A 19,183-nucleotide genomic window follows, 5' to 3' on the forward strand; every position below is an offset into this window, starting at 1 on the left:
TAGTGTCTCATAATTTTCTGAAACCTTCACCTTTTGGGTCAAAATGTTCCTGTTCTACCAAAAGTTGATTTTCTTTCTTTATTTTTGCATATGAAAGGAATAAGGTGGGAATTTCACATTATTATAGGTTGGGATGGTAGCACTGTCTATTATTGAGGTTGCCTGACACTTCCTATTATAAGACCCTGTTCTCAGTTGATTGTAATTTTGCCAAAGTCTAATAGTTTGAGTTGAAATCTGACATGCTGGGTGTAAACCTCAGGCTGATTTGGGGGGGGGGGGGGTGTGGGGTTAATTCAACCAGAATGATTCAGCCAATTCCAAGAATGAGACTAGGAAAAATATTTTGTTTTGACCATGTTAAAAATTCTGGCAACCTTTCCTTTGAGACACCTTAGCGGTCCCATACTTTGGAGTAGGACTTGAAATTTCACTTTGGAGGGGAGGAGGGTAAACTTTTGTCATCCTGTCAAAATCCACGGCAAATATGGCCAAGTTATAAACTTCTGAAAAATCTCAGTTTTTACATGCTCAGTAGGACCTTGCTAGAGCTTTTTAGCGTAATTCCCCAGAGTTTCAACCTGCATTGAGCGTGGTCTACCCTGGGACTGAGCAGGAACTTTACCTGCAAGTCATGCTTTTCCATGCAATACCCAGCTGTTCCATGCTGTGCTGAGTCCAGATCTGGGCACCAGAACTAGGCATCTGTCTCTACTATGTTCCCAATGCCACCCACTGCTGACATTCAGGCAACATGGAAAAGGAAGTCACATAAATAGAATGTGTAGGAGAAAAAAACCTGGATCAAAACAAGGAGCCAAGGCTGGTAACAGAGAAAGAAGGAAACTGGGACTGAAAGTTGCAAGAGGAGACTGGGACTATCTTGGGAAGGAGACTGGTAGCCAACAGAAGGGTTGGGCAATGAACTTGCGACTGGGACATGGTGGGGTGGGTGGAGACAAAGATCGAATGAAAAACTAGAAGGAGAGGCGTGTACTGTTTGGGCAAGGAGAGTGGGACCTTGTGGGCAGAGGAGGGAGATCAGACAGGAAGTCAGGGTGAGGATGAGAACTAGGACTGGCCTGGCAAAGAGACTGAGAAAAGAAGTAACGGTGGCGGGGCGGGGGGGGGTGATGAGACACTTAAACAAAAAGCATAGCTGGGGGAGACTGGGGAAAAATGAAGCACAAACACATAGTGATACAGTTTCTGAGTGTCTTGGATTTCTGATAAACACAGACATATATATAGTATAGAATCTCATGCTAATATGTGGCACTATATTAATAATAAAACAAATAGTGGCCATTTAAAAATGTAATGAGTAAGGTAATCATTAAGAAGACACAAAATCCGTTGTATAGAAGTAGCAGGCATTCAATATTTAGTAAGCATTAGATAATGATCCCCTAAATTTAGAAATTATAGATAGTAGTAGTATCCACTGCCTTTTCAGTCTTTCTTTTTATAACAAGGTGAAACAAAATCAGTATAATCTAATAAAAGAAGAAAAATTCATATGGTAAAACTTGAATTATAACATAAAAGCTCATGAGCACTTTTAGTAAATAAATACCATTATCCAAAACAAATTAATGTCAGGATTCGCTTTATTTGTTTTGGTTGGTTGGTTTGAAGGGAATACCTGACGAATTATTAAAACTATGCTTCTGCAGCAGATAATGTTATAGTATTTTACTTTACCAACTTTTATTGCTACAATATAAACAGCCACAGTATACAGACCCACAATGTTACAGGTATGCATTGTATGAAAGAATATTGTGTTGAATATATAGAACATCTTTCCCTTGTAGGGAAGGAAGAAATTATTTCTGTCAACAAAGGGCAGGTTGATATCATACACTGTGAAACCCTTTACCATCTTTATTATTTTCTTCTTTGTCATAGTCCTTGCCATGAGCAGTGTCTTGGATAGTGTTAAATAATCTTGCTGCTGTTATCTGATCCCAGAATGTATACTATTTCCCATCAAAAGTGGCTTTGAGTTTTGCCTGATAGGAAGCAGAGGCTTTAGTTTCTTTGCTCACAAAATTCTTTCTTTATTATTATTTTATTTTGTTTTATTTTATTAGAATAGTCCCTTTTCCTAGCCCATGTAGCTGGCCCAAGATCTTGGAAAAATAGCAATTTGGCCTTTTAAATTCTGGTTTTTACATAGAACATACAGCAAGCAGAATTCTGCTGCAGTCCTTCAAATTAGATAGCGTTAAAATTAGGGCTGTCAAGCGATTAATTGCACTGTTAAACAATAATAGAATACCATTTATTTAAATATTTTTGGATATCTTTTACATTTTCAAGTATATTGATTTCAATTACAACGCAGAATACAAAGTGTACAGTGCTCACTGTATATTTTTATTACAACTATTTGTACTGTAAAAATAAAAGAAATAGTATTTTTCAATTCATGTAATACAAGTGGTGTAGTGCAATCTCTTTACCATGAAAGTTGAACTTAAAAATGTAGAATTATGTACAAAATTAGCTGCATTCAAAAATAAAACAATGTAAAACTTCAGAGCCTACAGGTCCACTTAGTCCTTCTTCTTGTTCAGCCAATCATAGAATCATAGAATATTAGAGTTGGAAGGGACCTCAAGAGGTCATCTAGTCCAACCCCCTGCTCAAAGCAGGACCAATTCCCAGCTAAATCATCCCAGCCAGGGCTTTGTCAAGCCGGGCCTTAAAAACCTCCAAGGAAGGAGACTCCACCACCTCCCTAGGTAACGCATTCCAGGGTTTCACCACCCTCCTAGTGAAATAGTTTTTCCTGATATCCAACCTGGACTTCCCCCACCGCAACTTGAGACCATTGCTCCTTGTTCTGTCATCTGCCACCACTGAGAACAGCCGAGCTCCATCCTCTTTGGAACCCCCCTTCAGGTAGTTGAAGGCTGCTATCAAATCCCCCCTCATTCTTCTCTTCTGGAGACTAAACAATCCCAGTTCTCTCAGCCTCTCCTCATAAGTCATATGCTCCAGACCCCTAATCATTTTTGTTGCCCTCCGCTGGACTCTTTCCAATTTTTCCACATCCTTCTTGTAGTGTGGGGCCCAAAACTGGACACAGTATTCCAGATGAGGCCTCACCAATGTCGAATAAAGGGGAACAATCATGTTCCTTGATCTGCTGGCAATGCCCCCTACTTATACAGCCCAAAATGCCGTTAGCCTTCTTGGCAACAAGAACACACTGTTGACTCATATCCAGCTTCTCGTCCACTGTGACCCCTAGATCCTTTTCAGCAGAACTGCTACCTAGCCATTCGGTCCCTAGTCTGTAGCAGTGCATGGGATTCTTCCGTCCTAAGTGCAGGACTCTGCACTTGTCCTTGTTGAACCTCATCAGGTTTTTTTCTGCCCAATCCTCTAATTTGTCTAGGTCCCTCTGTATCCGATCCCTACCCTCTAGTGTATCTACCACGCCTCCTAGTTTAGTGTCATCTGCAAACTTGCTGAGAGTGCAGTCCACACCATCCTCCAGATCATTAATAAAGATATTAAACAAAACCGGCCCCAGGACCGACCCTTGGGGCACTCCACTTGAAACCGGCTGCCAACTAGACATGGAGCCATTGATCACTACCCGTTGAGCCCGACGATCTAGCCAGCTTTCTATCCACCTTACAGTCCATTCATCCAGCCCATACTTCTTTAACTTGGTGGCAAGAATACTGTGGGAGACAGTATCAAAAGCTTTGCTAAAGTCAAGAAATAACACATCCACTGCTTTCCCCTCATCCACAGAGCCAGTTATCTCATCATAGAAGGCAATTAGGTTAGTCAGGCACGACTTCCCCTTCGTGAATCCATGCTGACTGTTCCTGATCACTTTCCTTTCCTCTAAATGTTTCATAATTGATTCCTTGAGGACCTGCTCCATAATTTTTCCAGGGACTGAGGTGAGGCTGACTGGCCTGTAGTTCCCCGGATCCTCCTTCTTCCCTTTTTTAAAGATGGGCACTACATTAGCCTTTTTCCAGTCATCTGGGACCTCCCCCGATCGCCATGAGTTTTCAAAAATAATGGCTAATGGCTCTGCAATCTCACCCGCCAACTCCTTTAGCACCCTCGGATGCAGCGCATCCGGCCCCATGGACTTGTGCACGTCCAGTTTTTCTAAATAGTCCCGAACCACTTCTTTCTCCACAGAGGGCTGGTCACCTTCTCCCCATGCTGTACTGCCCAGTGCAGCAATCTGGGAGCTGACCTTGTGCGTGAAGACAGAGGCAAAAAAATCATTGAGTACATTAGCTTTTTCCACGTCCTCGGTCACTAGGTTGCCTCCCTCATTCAGTAAGGGGCCCACACTTTCCTTGATTTTCTTCTTGTTGCTAACATACCTGAAGAAACCCTTCTTGTTACTCTTAACATCTCTTGCTAACTGCAACTCCAAGTGTGATTTGGCCTTCCTGATTTCACTCCTGCACGCCTGAGCAATATTTTTATACTCCTCCCTGGTCATTTGTCCAATCTTCCACTTCTTATAAGCCTCTTTTTTGCGTTTAAGATCAGCAAGGATTTCACTGTTTAGGATTTCACTGTCGCTCAGACAAACAAGTTTGGTTACAATTTGCAGGAGATAATGCTGCCCACTTCTTGTTTACAGAGTCACCTGAAAGTGAGAACAGGCTTTCACATGGCACTGTTGTAGCCGGCGTCACAAGCTATTTACCTGCCAGATGTGCTAAAGATTCATATGTCTCTTCATGCTTCAACCACCATTCCAGAGGATATGCATCCATGCTGATGATGGGTTCTGCTTGATAACGATCCAAAGCAGAATGGACAGACGCACATTTATTTTCATCATCTGAGTCAGATGCCAAATCTCACATTGATACCTTCTTTGTGTTTTGTCAGATCTGCTGTGAAAAGAATGAGGAGTTCTTGTGGCACCATAAGGACTAACAAATTTATTTGGGTATAAGCTTTCGTGGGCTAAAACCCATTTTATCAGATGCATGCAGTGGAAAAGAGAGTAGGAAGATATATATATACAGAGAACATGAAAAAATTGGGGTTGCCATACCAACTCTAATGAGACTAATCAATTAAGGTGGGCTATTATTAGCAGGAGGAAAAAAAAACTTTTGTAGTGACAATTAGGATGGTCCATTTCAAACAGTTGACAGGAAGGTGTGAGTAACAGTAGGGGAAAAATTAGCATGGGAAAATAGTTTTTAGTTTCTGTAATGACCCACTCTCAGTCTTTATTGAAGCCTAATTTAATGGTGTCCAGTTTGCAAATTAATTCCAGTTCTGCAGTTTCTCGTTGGAGTCTATTTTTGAAGTTTTTTTGTTGAAGAATTGCGACTTTTAGGTCTGTAATTGAGTGTCCAGGAAGGTTGAAGTGTTCTCCAACTTGTTTTTGAATGTTATAAGTCTTGATGTCTGATTTGTGACCATTTATTCTTTTACGTAGAGACTGTCTGGTTTGGCCAATATACATGGCAGAGGAGCATTGCTGGCACATGATGGCATATATCACATTGTTAGATGTGCAGGTGAACAAGCCCCTGATGGTATGGCTGATGTGATTAGGTCCTATGATGGTGTTCCTTGAATAGATATGTGGACAGAGTTGGCAACGGGCTTTGTTGCAAGGATAGGTTCCTGGGTTAGTGTTTTTGTTGTGTGGTGTGTGGTTGCTTGTTAGTATTTGCTTCAGGTTGCGGGGCTGTCTGTAAGTGAGGTCTGGCCTGTCTCCCAAGATCTTCAGGATAGGTTGTAGATCCTTGATGATGCGCTGGAGAGGTTTTAGTTGGGGGCTGAAGGTGACGGCTAATGGTGTTCTGTTACTTTCTTTGTTGGGCCTGTCCCGTAGTAGGTGACTTCTGGGTACTCTTCTGGCTCTGTCAATCTGTTTCTTCACTTATTCTTAAAATGAACATGTACTAGGTTATCATCCAAGACCGTTATACCGTGAAATATATGGCAGAATGCGGGTAAAATAGAACAGGAGACATACAATTCTCCCCCAAGGAGTTCAGTCAGAAATTTAATTAATGGATTATTTTTTTAACGAGAATCATCAGTATGGAAGCATATCCTCTGGAATGGTGGCCAGAGCATGAGGGGGCATACAAATGTTTAGCATATCTGGCACGTAAATTCCTTGCAACACTGGCTACAAAAGTGCCATACAAATGCCTGTTCTCACTTTCAGGTGACATTACAAATAAGAAGCAGGCAGTAGCATCTCCCGTAAATGTAAACAAACTTGTTTCTCTTAGCGATTGGCTGAAGAAGGACTAGGACTTATTGGTCTGTAGGCTCTAAAGTTTACGTCGTTTTGTTTTTGAGTGCAGCTATTTTTTGTACATAATTCTACATTTGTAAGTTCAAATTTCATGATAAAGAGATTGCACTACAGTACTTGCATTAGGTGAATTGAAAAATACTATTTGTTTTGTTTATCATTTTTACAGTGCAAATATTTGTAATCAAAAATATAAAATGAACACTGTACACTTTGTATTCAGTGTTGCAATAGAAATCAATATATTTGAAAATGTATAAAAACATCCAAAATATTTAATACATTTCAATTGGTATTCTATTGTTTAACAATGTGATTTATCATGATTAATTTTTTAAATCGCGATTAATTTTTTTGAGTTAATCACGTGAGTTAACTGAGATTAATCGACAGCTCTAATTAAAATATTTCTTCCTAATATTGTAATACAGACATGAGTAATATTGTATTCCTATGAATGCAGTAGGGTTTTATATAGTGGATAGGATTTTCTTCAGTATCTAAAGTGAGAGTTTTTCGTATAAGATTTTCATTAAAAAAAAAGCAGTTCTGAATCACCTTCCCTTTTATGAACACCTACCACTTACTTTTCTGGATCTTACTTGGCTTGTTGAGTATTCCTATTGATAGTCTGCACCATAACATCCTTGAATGGTTTTGTAATCTGTTCCCGTAGTTCAGAAGATGCAATTTTCAATTAAGTTGATCTTGCTGTTCAACTCCTGCACTTTTTCAGCACGTATTTTTTTCCATCCTGGCTTCCAAATTAGTAAATTTAGCTGAGGTTCCCTCAGTTTTGTTTTTCACAGGGTAAATGGCAGCACAGAGAATATCTTGGGATATTGTTGGGAGTAAAACCACTCCAGTATTCTTTGGACCAAAAACTGTCCAGAAATGTCAGCAGGTGCAGCCAATCACATGGTGCTGAGAGATGCCATAGGTTCCGTTTTTTTTATTTTACTTTTATTCATATGTTCATATCTCCAGATTCAGCATCTCTGAAGATTTTGATGACATATTTATTTTTTCTTTCAGTCATTCAGTGAAAGAAACTAAAAAAAGTGGCTGCTATTGATAAAATAATCAGGAACACCCACCTACTTCTCAGCTGCCAACTCAGTCTTTGCCCCCAAGAGTTTGTTTTTATAAAATAACAAACTCTTTTAACTACAGTAGAGCTGTGACAAATCTGTGTTTTGGAATTGCTGGATACTAAAAACTTGAGCCCCTAAAATGATCAAATATCAGCTAAATTTTTGAATAGAAATATATTTTACATCATGATAAAAATGGAGAAGTGAATTGATTCATTTAATTAAACACTGGATAGCATTACTTTGAGAAGTGCCAATGTTCTTTGGATTCTGCAGTCTAAGTTTTAATAAAATATTAAAATTGTCACTTGCATGCAAATCAAGTAAGTGCTTGTAAGATAATCCATTTTTAAATGAAGATCTGCAATTATAGATGATATAAGCTTTCTGTGAGATGAGACAGACTATAATTTGCCATTTAAGTCAATGCCTGGTGAAGTACCATATACACAGTTTAGTCTTTAGAAATTAATTGCTCAGATACCTTTCTGATGAACATGCTATAAAAGCGTAGGCAGGTGGGTAAAATCAATTCTGGGCAAATTATATTCCGAGAGCACAAGGCTTTCCACACTATCTGGAAACAGCCTGGATTTGTTGTCAGACGTAGCATCCTTCTGAACATCTCATAGGAAACATTAGTTAGCAAGGGGTCAGAGGAAAGAAACAGGTGTACAAGACATGGAAGTCTGATAGTGTTATACTTTCAATATTTAACATTTTGAGTTAATACCCCTGGAGAGACTGCAATGACATTTACCTAGTAACTCCACTCATTAGAAATAGAGAGATCCAAACAAATTTCCTTCACCAAGAGTTGTTTCTTTTGTCTTTATTTCACCTCTTTTGGTATTTTTTTGCCTGACATTCTTCAGCCAGCCTGTGTGTGTGGCCACTCTGGTATTGTATTGATGTGATTTAGAGCAGAAGGGGGAAGAGCTTACAGTGAGAAGCCACACTGTGTGCTACCTCAGCCTCCACAGTGCTGAACTCTCAAATACAAAAGACAGAATTTTCTTTTATTTCCTTGATGCCTGAGGTAGACTGTCAGAGCCTTGACAGCTGGCACCATCATAGATACCCAGGCGTCTCCCAAATTTATCAGTGAGATTAATTCCTCAAAGGGCTTAAGTATTTGGATCAGAGTCTCTGCTAGGCTCTGCTGTACCAGCACCTCAGCTTTCACTTTTTCTGAGAAGAAAGTGATTAGAGCCTGTTTTTTCTCTACCAAGCTTTTGTAGGATAGAATATATGGAGTCCAATTTGACAGCTTGTTAAGACCCATTTCCATTTGCAGCCTTTGGAGCCTAGAAACAGCACCAGAAGAATGCTTAAAATGGCAGATCATTCCAGCCAAACCAACTGCGTATTTTGCATGGAAGTTTGTTTTAAAAACAGCATTATTAGTATAATGCTATTGAATGTGCTTTGGCCACCCAAAGTGGCATACATTAACATAAAAAATCTTTCGCCATATTTGTCATTCTGCACAAAAAACAGCCATACTGGGTCAGACCAATGGTCCATCTAGCCCAGTATCCTGTCTTCTGACAGTGGTCAATGCCAGGTGCCCCAGAGGGAATGAACAGAGCAGGGCAATTGTCAAGTGATCCATCTCCTGTCGTCCACTCACAGCTTCTGGCAAACAGATGCTAAGGACACTCACAGCATGGTGTTGCATCCCTGACTATCCTGGTGAATAGCCATTGATGGACCTATCCTCCATGAACTTATCTAGTTCTTTTTTGAACCCTGTTATAGTTTTGGCCTTTACAACATCTCCTGTCAATGAGTTCCACAGGTTGACTGTGCGTTGTGTGAAGAAATACTTCCTTTAGTTTGTTTTAAACCTGCTGCCTATTAATTTCATTGGGTGACCCCTAGTTCTTATGTTACATGAAGGAGTAAATAACACTTCCTTATTTACTTTCTCCACACCAGTCATGATTTTATAGACCTCAATCATATCTCGCCTTAGCCGTCTCTTTTCAAAGTTGAAAAGTCCCTGTCTTTTTAATCTCTCCTCATACCCCTAATCATTTTTGTTGCCCTTCTCTATCCCTTTCCCTATTCTAATATATCTTTATTAAGATTGGGCGACCAGATCTGCACACAATATTCAAGATGTGGGTATAGCTAGATTTATATAGAGGCATTATGATTTTCTGTCTTATTATCTATCCCTTTCCTAATAATTCCTAACATTCTGTTAGCTTTTTCACTGCCATTGCATATTGAGCAGAAGTTTTCAGAGAACTATCCACAGTTACTTCAAGATCTCTTTCCTGAGTGGTCATTTTGTATGTATTGCTGGGATTATGTTTCTAATGTGCATTGCTTTGCATTTGTCAACACTGAATTTCATCTGCCATTTTGTTTCCAGTAACTCAGTTTTGTGAGATCCCTTTGTAACTCTTTACAGTCTGATTTGGACTTAACTATCTTGAGCAATTTTGTATCATCTGCAAATTTTGCCACCTCACTGTTTACCCCTTTTTCCAGATCATTTATGAATATGTTGAACAGCACTCATCCCAGTACAGACCCCTGGGGGACACCACTATTTACCTCTCTCTATTCTGAAAACTGACCATATAGTCCTACCATTTGTTTCCTATCTTTTAACCAGTTACGGATCGATGACTGCTTAGTTTGCTTAAGAATCTTCGGTCAGGGACCTTGTCAAAGACTTTCTGAAAGTTCAAGTACACTGTATCCACTGGGTCACTCTTGTCCACATTTGTTGACCCCTTCAAAGAATTTTAATAGATTGGTGTGGCATGATTTCCTTTTACAAAAAACGTGTTAATTCTTTGCCAACAAATTTTGTTCATCTATGTGTCTGATAGTTCTGTTCTTTTCTATAGTTTCAACCAGTTTGCTTGATACTGAAGTTAGGCTTACCTGCCTGTCATTGCCATGGTCGACTCTGAAGCCTTTTTAAAAAATTGGCATCACATTAGCTATCCTCCAGTCATCTGGTACAGAAGCTGATTTAAATGATGGGTTACAAACTACAGTTAGTAGTTCTGTAATTTCATATTTGAATTCCTTCAGAATTCTTGGGTGAATAGCATCTAGTCCTGGTGACTTATTACTGTTTAATTTATCAATTTGTTCCAAAACCTCCTGTAATGACCCCTCAATCTGGGACAGTTCCTTAGACTTGTCACCTAAAAAGAATGGCTCAGGTGTGAAGAATGATGCAAAAAATTCATTTAATTTCTCTGCAGTGGGTTTATCTTCCTTGAATGCTCCTTTATCACCTCAATCGACCAGTGGCTCCACTGAATGTTTAGCAGGCTTCCTGCTTCTGATGTACTAAAATATTTTTTGCTTTTAGTTTTTGAGTCTTTGACTAGTTGCTCTTCTCTTTTGTCCTGCCTAATTATACTTTTACACTTGACTTGCCAGAATTTATGCTCCTTTCTATTTTCCTCAGTAGGATTTAACTTCCAGTTTTTAAAGGATGCCTTTTTGACTCTAACCACTTCTTTTACTTTGTTGTTTAATCATGGTGGCACTTTTTTGGTCCTCTTACTATGTTTTTTTAATTTGGAATATACAGTTAATTTGAGGCTTTATTATGGTGTTTTTAAAAAGTTTCCATGCAGCTTGCAGGCATTTCACTTTTGGGACTGTACCTTTTAATTTCTGTTTAACTAGCTTCCTCATTTTTGTGTAGTTCCCCTTTCTGAAGCTAAATGCTATGTGGTGGGCTTATTTGGTGTTCACAGATCTGCCGTCATTACCAGTAGCCTTAATATTGTTTACAAGTGAAGTTCCTTATGCTGTATATTACCAAGAATCTTCTCAGGGGAAATATTTCAAAGAAGTGCAGCTGATGCCAAGGTTCTAATGGCCTACTGGTTTCCCACAGCACAAATCCTTCTCAAAGCACAAATTTTCCTGGTTATCAAGTGTCATCATTTCTCCCAGGGAGTAAAAGAGCAGATTCATTCCTGATGTAACTCCAATGTATCTTACTAAATAATAATTATATTATAACATAATTATTATAAATAATTGTATGGTTTGGCCACCCTCTGTTTCCTCCTCTGGTATGCACACACCTGTATAGTTCTGTCTTGCTGTTGGTGTTTCTGGCAATAACAAAATTCTACACAGTGCTCCTTCTTAACCCAGTCGGTGAGGTTTTACAAGCTTCTTGAAGCCTCATTTGAACATGTTGCCTCAGAGCTCATGTAGAGTGGTATTCTCCCCAGAAATTTCAGTTAAAAATGTAGTCAGCGTTAGCATGGTGATTGACTCACTCATTGAGAGAATCCTAAACATTGCTTTATTTTTTCCCCTCTAATTCCGCCTACAACCTTTTTGGGCAGGCTTGCAAAACAATTTTGTACCTACCCAATCCCCAAAATGAAACCAGCTCCTGGTTCCATGATCACATCTTAGTAGGGTGATATCCACAAACTGAAGATTATGAAATGATTCTTGGGGATACATCAAAAACAAAACTACCCACATTTGCCAAAAGTTGCCATGCAGTTATATTTGAGATGCTGCTGTTTTCCCTGTATCAGGGTAATTGCACCATTATCCCCCTTGTCCCTAATCTGCTCTTGGAGTGCCCAGTCAGGTCTTAGGTCTCCAGCTGTTACGGGTCTCTGGGCAAAGAGTCTTGTCCCACTCCTGTCTGACTAGGGATTTTGGAAGGGCACAGCTCCCTGCCTTACACTATGGTAAAGACCAGTGCCTGTGCATTGCTTTTTCTCCAAGGGCTATGAACAGTATATTGCCAGTAATTCCAAGTTACTACACAGCTCTTTCTAAGCAAGACATTTGTTCTTAAGGTAAAAGCATTATAGAGAAAACATAATAAATATACCAGAAGTCAGTCACTCAATCTTATGGGACCCTCTTAGGCCAAAGCATTCCCATCCTTTTGAAAGGATTTGGAGCCCCATTGGACAGAAGGTTCTGTTCATTTCCTGGGTCAGAAAGAAGGCCCTGGGTCTGTTCAATCTCATCCTTTTATACCAAAAACCCTTTCTTTGTCTCCTACTCTCTGGACCAATATATTTAATGACTCCAGGTGGTGCTTCTCTGGAGTTACTGACAATCCCCAAGGTAATCACCCCCACTGTTTTTAGTTCCTGGAGGAACTCTAGTAATTCTCACCGATGGAGCAGAACACAGTCATACATGATTTTAACACAGGAGTATCCAAAGATACTGCATGGGGTTTCAATATCTGTCACACCCTGTATTTAGACTGAGGGTACGTCTATATTTACCTCCGGGTCCTGCGGTAAGCAATCGGTCTTCTGGGATCGATCCCGGAAGTGCTCGCCATCGACGCCGGTACTCCTGCTCCGCAAGAGGAGTACGCGGAGTCGACGGGGGAGCCTGCCTGCCACGTGTGGACCCATGGTAAGTTCGAGCTAAGATACTTGGACTTCAGCTATGTTATTCACGTAGCTGAAGTTGCGTATCTTAGTTCGAAGTGGGGGGTTAGTATGGACCAGCCCTAAGAAACAATTGTGATAGAGGTGTGGTATCTGGAAAACATTGACTTTTTAATCCTGATCACTGTAGTATGTGACATAGTTTTATAACATAGGATTCAGACGAAAAAATGCCTGTCCACACTTGTCAGAGAATTTGGCAAGAGCTCTGCTAGCTACACTGCCTACATTATTGTAGTTAGTATGGTTCTGGTCAATCTGTGGACAGAGTGTGTATCACAAATATTTTCACTTGTACTTTAAAAATATGCTGTTTTTTCTATGTAAGTGTTTTGCAGTGTATTGGTTTCAAGAATTTATGTAGGTTGAAAAAAAATTTAAGATATTAAGAAAAAAAGGCAAACAGCTTTAAGGAGAACCAAAAATGTCTCTGCCTGTTCCATTTGTTTATTTATTATTGTGTTTTAATATAGTCTTTTTCTTCCACAGGCATTTCTTATTCAAAACAGGAACAGGGACAACACCACTGTTCAGTACTGCAACACCAGGTTACACAATGGCATCTGGCTCTGTTTATTCCCCCCCTACTCGGCCACTACCTAGAAATACACTATCAAGAAGTGCTTTTAAATTCAAGAAGTCTTCAAAGTACTGTAGCTGGAAATGTACTGCACTCTGTGCTGTAGGAGTCTCAGTGCTACTGGCGATACTGCTATCCTACTTTATAGGTAAGTTCTAGTTTATATGATTATTATCACCATAAATCTGGATGTCTGTTTTGTTGGTTATATATGGACTATGCCCAACTGTACAATATAAAGCTTTATTTTTATCAGTGGTTTCTGGTAACAGCTTAAACCTTCAGAGCAATTTAATTGAAACTCTCATTCTTTAGATAGGATCTAAAAAAATTAAGTACTTTGCAATTATTTTTCAGCAGAATAGCAGTTGAAATACCTTTTTTTTAAAAAAAAGACTATAAATCAAAAATGTCAGATTTTTAAGGTATATAAAATATAAGCTGTAAAAGCCTGTAGTTCACACATAATTTCCAACATGTGTATTGTATATTCTCTGTTTTCCTTCCCATCAAGCATAATTTACCTTATTTAGCATTTACATGTTTTATTGTTGTTAGTTATTATGATATCATGTATTTGTATTTATGTAGTGATCAAAGGATTACTAAACACTTCAAGCAGAAACAGGTATTTATTATCTGTCTAAACAGATGACATAAAGACAAAAAAGTGGGAAAAATAATGTTTTTCCTCTGTCTGTCCTATTTTTAAATGATTTTATATTTTGCCTCATTGTCTGTTAAATTATCATTTAAGTTGTTTCTTCCTCTTCTTTCTTGCCACTTCCCTATTCGGGGTCGGTGAGTTTTATAGCCTTCTTCCAAGACTCATGCTCATGTCGTGTAAATTGGTCTCTCTAATGTCCGCTGATATCTGGTCCATGTACCAAGCCTTTGGCCTCTCCTTTGGTCATTTTCCATCCACGATCATTGCAAGAGCCATCCTACCAATATATCTCTCAGGTTTCCACTGAACATGTCCGTACCATTGTAGCCTAGCCTCCCTCAATTTGTGTTCGATTGAGGCAATCTGCATTAGGTACCTCACATCCTTGTTTCATTTCCTGTCAGAGTGTAGAACCATTTGATCATCTCAGTATCTTCATTTCTGTAGTGGAGAGCATACTGATTTCTTTTCTTCTGGCGGGCCAACTCTCTATTCCATACTTTAGGATGGGTTGAATTACAGTTCTATATACTGTACCTTTTAACTTTATTGGCACCTTTTATCACAGACAACTGGGGTCAGCTCAAGCCACTTGCACCAAGCAATTTGGTATGATGCCAGGCCTCACTCAGAAAGGCACCATTATCAGCAACTATTGATCCTAGGTATTTACATTATTTCACTCTTCCAAGCTTTCTGCCTGTAATATCCTTTATGATGAGTCCTCCTCCCTCAAGTCTTACTGATGCTCACTGTAAGTCCCGCTTGCCCAAAACTTTGTTGCCCACTTTTCAAAGTTGGTTTGCATAGTCTCACAATCTTCAGCACATATTTCTTAAGGGTACATCTACACTGCAAAAAAAACCCTGCACAGCAGCAGCTCAGAGCCCGGGTCAACTGACTCGGGCTCCCAGGGTTCACACTGTGGGGCTACAAATAGCAGGGTAGATATTCCCACTCAAGCTGGAGAAAGGGCTCTGAGGCCCTTCTGCTTTATTGAGTTTCAGAGCGTGAGCTGCAGCCCACTGTTGTTTTAAGCCCCATAGTGCAATTTCAGTGAGCCACAGTCAGTTGACCCAGGCTCTGAGACTTGCTGAGACACATTTTTTTCCCCAGTGTAAACATACCCTAAGTCTTCAGCAAATCACACATTCCAAGGTGGCTTCCTTCATATATTCTCACTTATCATGCCCAGAACAACTGCAAACAAAACAGAGCTCCTAAAGGCCAATGTTTCCTGGGAATTCTTTGCTGTGAGCCCCATTTGATTTTGACTACAGTAATCACTCCATCATCCATATCCCGGATAAGACAGCCATATCCCTCTGGCACACCTCTCCTTCACAAACTTCACCAGAGTAATCTCTTGGTACACAATTGTACGACTTCTCCAAATCCACAAGGACCATACCCAGTTACCTTCTCTTTTCTCTGAACTTTTCCATGAGGATTCAAAGAACAAATATGACATCAATTGTACTCCACCCCAGCATAAATCAATGCTGACCCCTCCAAATTTCCACTGTTCCACACAGATGTTTTTCACTAATCTTCTCCTGTGCTTTCATAGGATCTGATGTCATCTTAGTTGGGCAATAATTACCACACACTGCAGTATCTCCTTTATGTTTAAAAATGTGAACCACAAAGGTTTTATGCCATTCATGTGACATTTTCTCTTTTTTAAGTATATCATTGAACAGACTTGTAAAATACTTGACGCTTTTGTTTCCCAATAACTTAAATATCCTCCAATACTTCATCCAGCCTAGGTGCTTTCTCCTTTTTCATTTTCCTAAGTGCCTCTACAATCTCTTCCTCTTATACAATCTATTATGATCCTGTTCATTTAAGTTATTTAATTTCACAAATATTGAACATTAAGCATTATATAAATCTACATTTACCTAATTATGGGAGAGTGCTTCTTCTACTGATGTCATTAAGAAAACTCATTGACTTCAATGAGAGTTGGATCAGGACCTTAATGTATTTTCTGCTACTTCTGTGTCTATGACCAGTTTATGAATATTGGTACCTCTGAGCCCATGAATGGCTTTATGAGCTCTTTCAGGATCTATGATAAAAACTAACTTATCAAGTTAATACAAAAATAGGCTTTTTATCTGCAATATGAAGATCAGTAGAACTGAAATTAGTGTCCTGTTTGGTTAATAAGAAGTTTAAACCACTGTGATTATGGAACGATAAATGTACAAATCTAACTTTTGAAAGCCATATTTGTTGCTCTCTGATCCATATGCCCAGACAAGGGAGGAAAATATCAAGGGGAAGTTATTCTTTTTTATCAATGTAAATTAATAATCAAACCCAGAGGGGCTTATGATCCGTAAATCTTCATTGCCTTTGTTGAAACAGGCTTGTTAAATTTCAGTCCAAGCCACAGCTTAAGCTGAATAAAGCCTTTGAAGTAGCTCTTACTTGGACTGAAGCCACTGTGAACAATGCAAGAAATTTGACTGCTGAGTAATAGGAGAAATTCCTTTCCCCTGTGGCAGAATACAACTCCCATAGCAGCATTTCCAGTTTCCCTGTCAGCCTGGAGACCTGTCTAGGAATCCAGCTCAAGTCTCATGCATGGCAGACCAATCTGTTTCCTAGCTGAATTTTGTTTTTTCTTCATTGGTCATACACACTGGTCTGTTTATATAAATAAGTGATTCAGAGGTAGGCTTCTGACATAGAATTTTTTAAATTATAATCACATTTATAAAACTTCAAGACTAAAAGTGCTCAGTCACAGACTTTGGGTCAGCATTTCTAGTTATTACAATCAAACATATTTTTTATATATCAATGTCTGTTTGGGATTTGGGGAAAAGTTGATACAATAATTTGAAGATAATGGATGTAATTGCAATGTTAACATCGGCTAAAATTTTGAAGTGGCTGTATTAGATTTTAGGCAGTATTAAATGTGAGACATCTCTGTGAGAAGGAGAGACTGTAGAAGAGTGGTAAAAAAAGTAAAATACCAAGGGCTTCTAAGCCCCCAAAAGCTAAAACACTTATGAGTCTGAATGTCACAAAAAGATAACTTTACTGGACTATTCGTGCCAAAGACACATTCAGAAATATAGGCATGTCTAATTTAAAAAAAGAATGTAACTTTCCAAGAAGAGAGAGTTTTCAGCCCTACACATTATTCACATACTATTGTTGAAAACAAGTGAAACTGTTCTACATTTCATGGGCATGAGCTAGTTCATATGCTTGCTGAAATAAACAATGCACAGGAGCCTCCTTCTATACATAGTCAATAGGGATCTCTTTGCCTACTGGTGATATTCCACACATTTCAGCTAACTCAGCAAACTGAATGTAAAATGCAGCACCTAGGGACATTCGCTAGAGAATTTTGGCTCCATAAAGCTATGAATGGATTACACTTATTCATATACGTGGTTTTCCCATCTCTGCAGATGTAATATCAAAAATACCCTGCATTTAATAAGCCATCCATGTATAATTCCATGTAAGTAATATAAGATGGACATATTCTTCATTTTATTTAATCGTTTCATAACACCAAGTGTGAGAGAAAAGACTCAATGGAAAATTGCTTATAAAAATTAGATTGGACTGCCGCATTGTGTGACATATTTCTCAGCAAATGTAGGGGAACACATCATGCTCTGACTTGTCCGCGGAGGTGGCATGTGACATCTGTAAAGCCAGTTTGTGACATGGTTTTTTAATTTCACAGAGAGGCATTGCCACAAGCTATGAAATGCTGCTGCCAGTACTGCAAAATATGCCAGTACATATTGATAAGGTCTGTAGTACTGCAGACACAAGTAATCTAATTTGTGATTGTGGCAGTCACAAATGGACATGAGCAAGGGAGGAAGTAATAGATCCCACCTCTAGCAATAGCGATGTAGCTTCTCAATCAGCTCCTTCCCAGAAAAGGAGAGAGATAAACAGGCCACGTCCATGCTTACTTTTAGTCACTGAAGATCTGGGGTGAAGAAAGTTGCTTTGGATTCCACTGCCCCAGCACAAACAACATGATGCAGAAGAGACAGTTTGCTAGACCTCATCTCTACCCCTGCTTAACTGTTCAATCATTGAGGCTAGCCAGTGGAGGGGTGCTATATGAAAAGCCTCAGCTGTCTTGTTGTGACCATGAGGAGGGTCATAAAAATTATCAGGGGTCACATTTGTATTACAGTCTTAAGCAAAGAAAATATCGCACCCTTACTGTATAAGGTCAAGTATCCTTTGATAATCTCTTAAACAGACAAATAAATTATATACGTTTGTTGTTAGCACTGATACATTTTTAGCCTTACTTTTATAGTAAATGAAGGGTGTCATGAACATTTTTTATTTTGGATACAGGGTTGACACCCTGAAAAGGATGAGAAAAACTGGGATAGACAAAGATGTGGTGTAGAAAATGCAATAGGGGAACATGGGGCAACAAAGAGAGGAGGGAAAGAGGCCACATATGAGGGATTGGAAGATTGGATTGGAGCCAAAATATATTTCCAGAGTAGGGGATTGGATCCATTGAACAACTCCTTGGAAGTGAGATAGTGGGGAGAGGAGAGGGGGATAGTAAAGAATATAAATAAATACAAATTACTTTGCTTTTGAGTAGAGAACGAACTTGAATTTCTTTTAGCAACTGGTGTAGTTAACCAGCATCAGCAATTGGATCTGTAGCCAAGAAAGAACTCAGAGGAAAACATACTCCAATCCCTCAAAAAAAAATTAGATTCTTCAGGTGATGGTACCTATGTGTATTCCACTTTAGATGGGCATGTGCTTGAGGCTGGAAGATTTTTGCTAGAAGCATCTGTTTGTCCACACTTGTACCCTTCTCCTCCTCATGCTCTGAACAGAGGGCATAAGGGGCAGTGCAGACTAACTGCCTCTCCAGTTCCTTTCTACCACCTGTAGTCTGAGATGGAACCTCTTCAGCGTCTGCAGCATTAGCAAGCATTCTTCAAACTTATAATTATGTATAAATAGTTTTTAGATAAATACATTTTAGACAGTTTTATAATTAGTGTAGTTTTTAGTGGTTCAAAACTTCAGGGTCTTCCCCTTAGCCGACCTCTCCCCCATCCTTTAGAAACATCTACTATGCCCAAG

The 19,183-nt window shown here is 39.2% G+C and overlaps 1 protein-coding gene across 35 annotated transcripts in view; it reads left to right on the plus strand.

Moving 5' to 3' along the window:
• Positions 1–19,183, plus strand: part of TENM3 (teneurin transmembrane protein 3) — a 2,213,160-nt gene that overhangs the window by 2,036,196 nt on the left and 157,781 nt on the right. For all 35 annotated transcript variants that reach the window (XM_065596701.1, XM_065596700.1, XM_065596702.1 and 32 more), the window contains one exon: positions 13,302–13,540. In XM_065596701.1, the coding sequence (XP_065452773.1) occupies positions 13,302–13,540 (239 nt within the window). The remainder of the gene's footprint in view (positions 1–13,301; positions 13,541–19,183) is intronic.

This window comes from Chrysemys picta, chromosome 5, assembly GCF_011386835.1.
Source record: "Chrysemys picta bellii isolate R12L10 chromosome 5, ASM1138683v2, whole genome shotgun sequence".
Lineage (NCBI taxonomy): Eukaryota > Metazoa > Chordata > Testudines > Emydidae > Chrysemys > Chrysemys picta.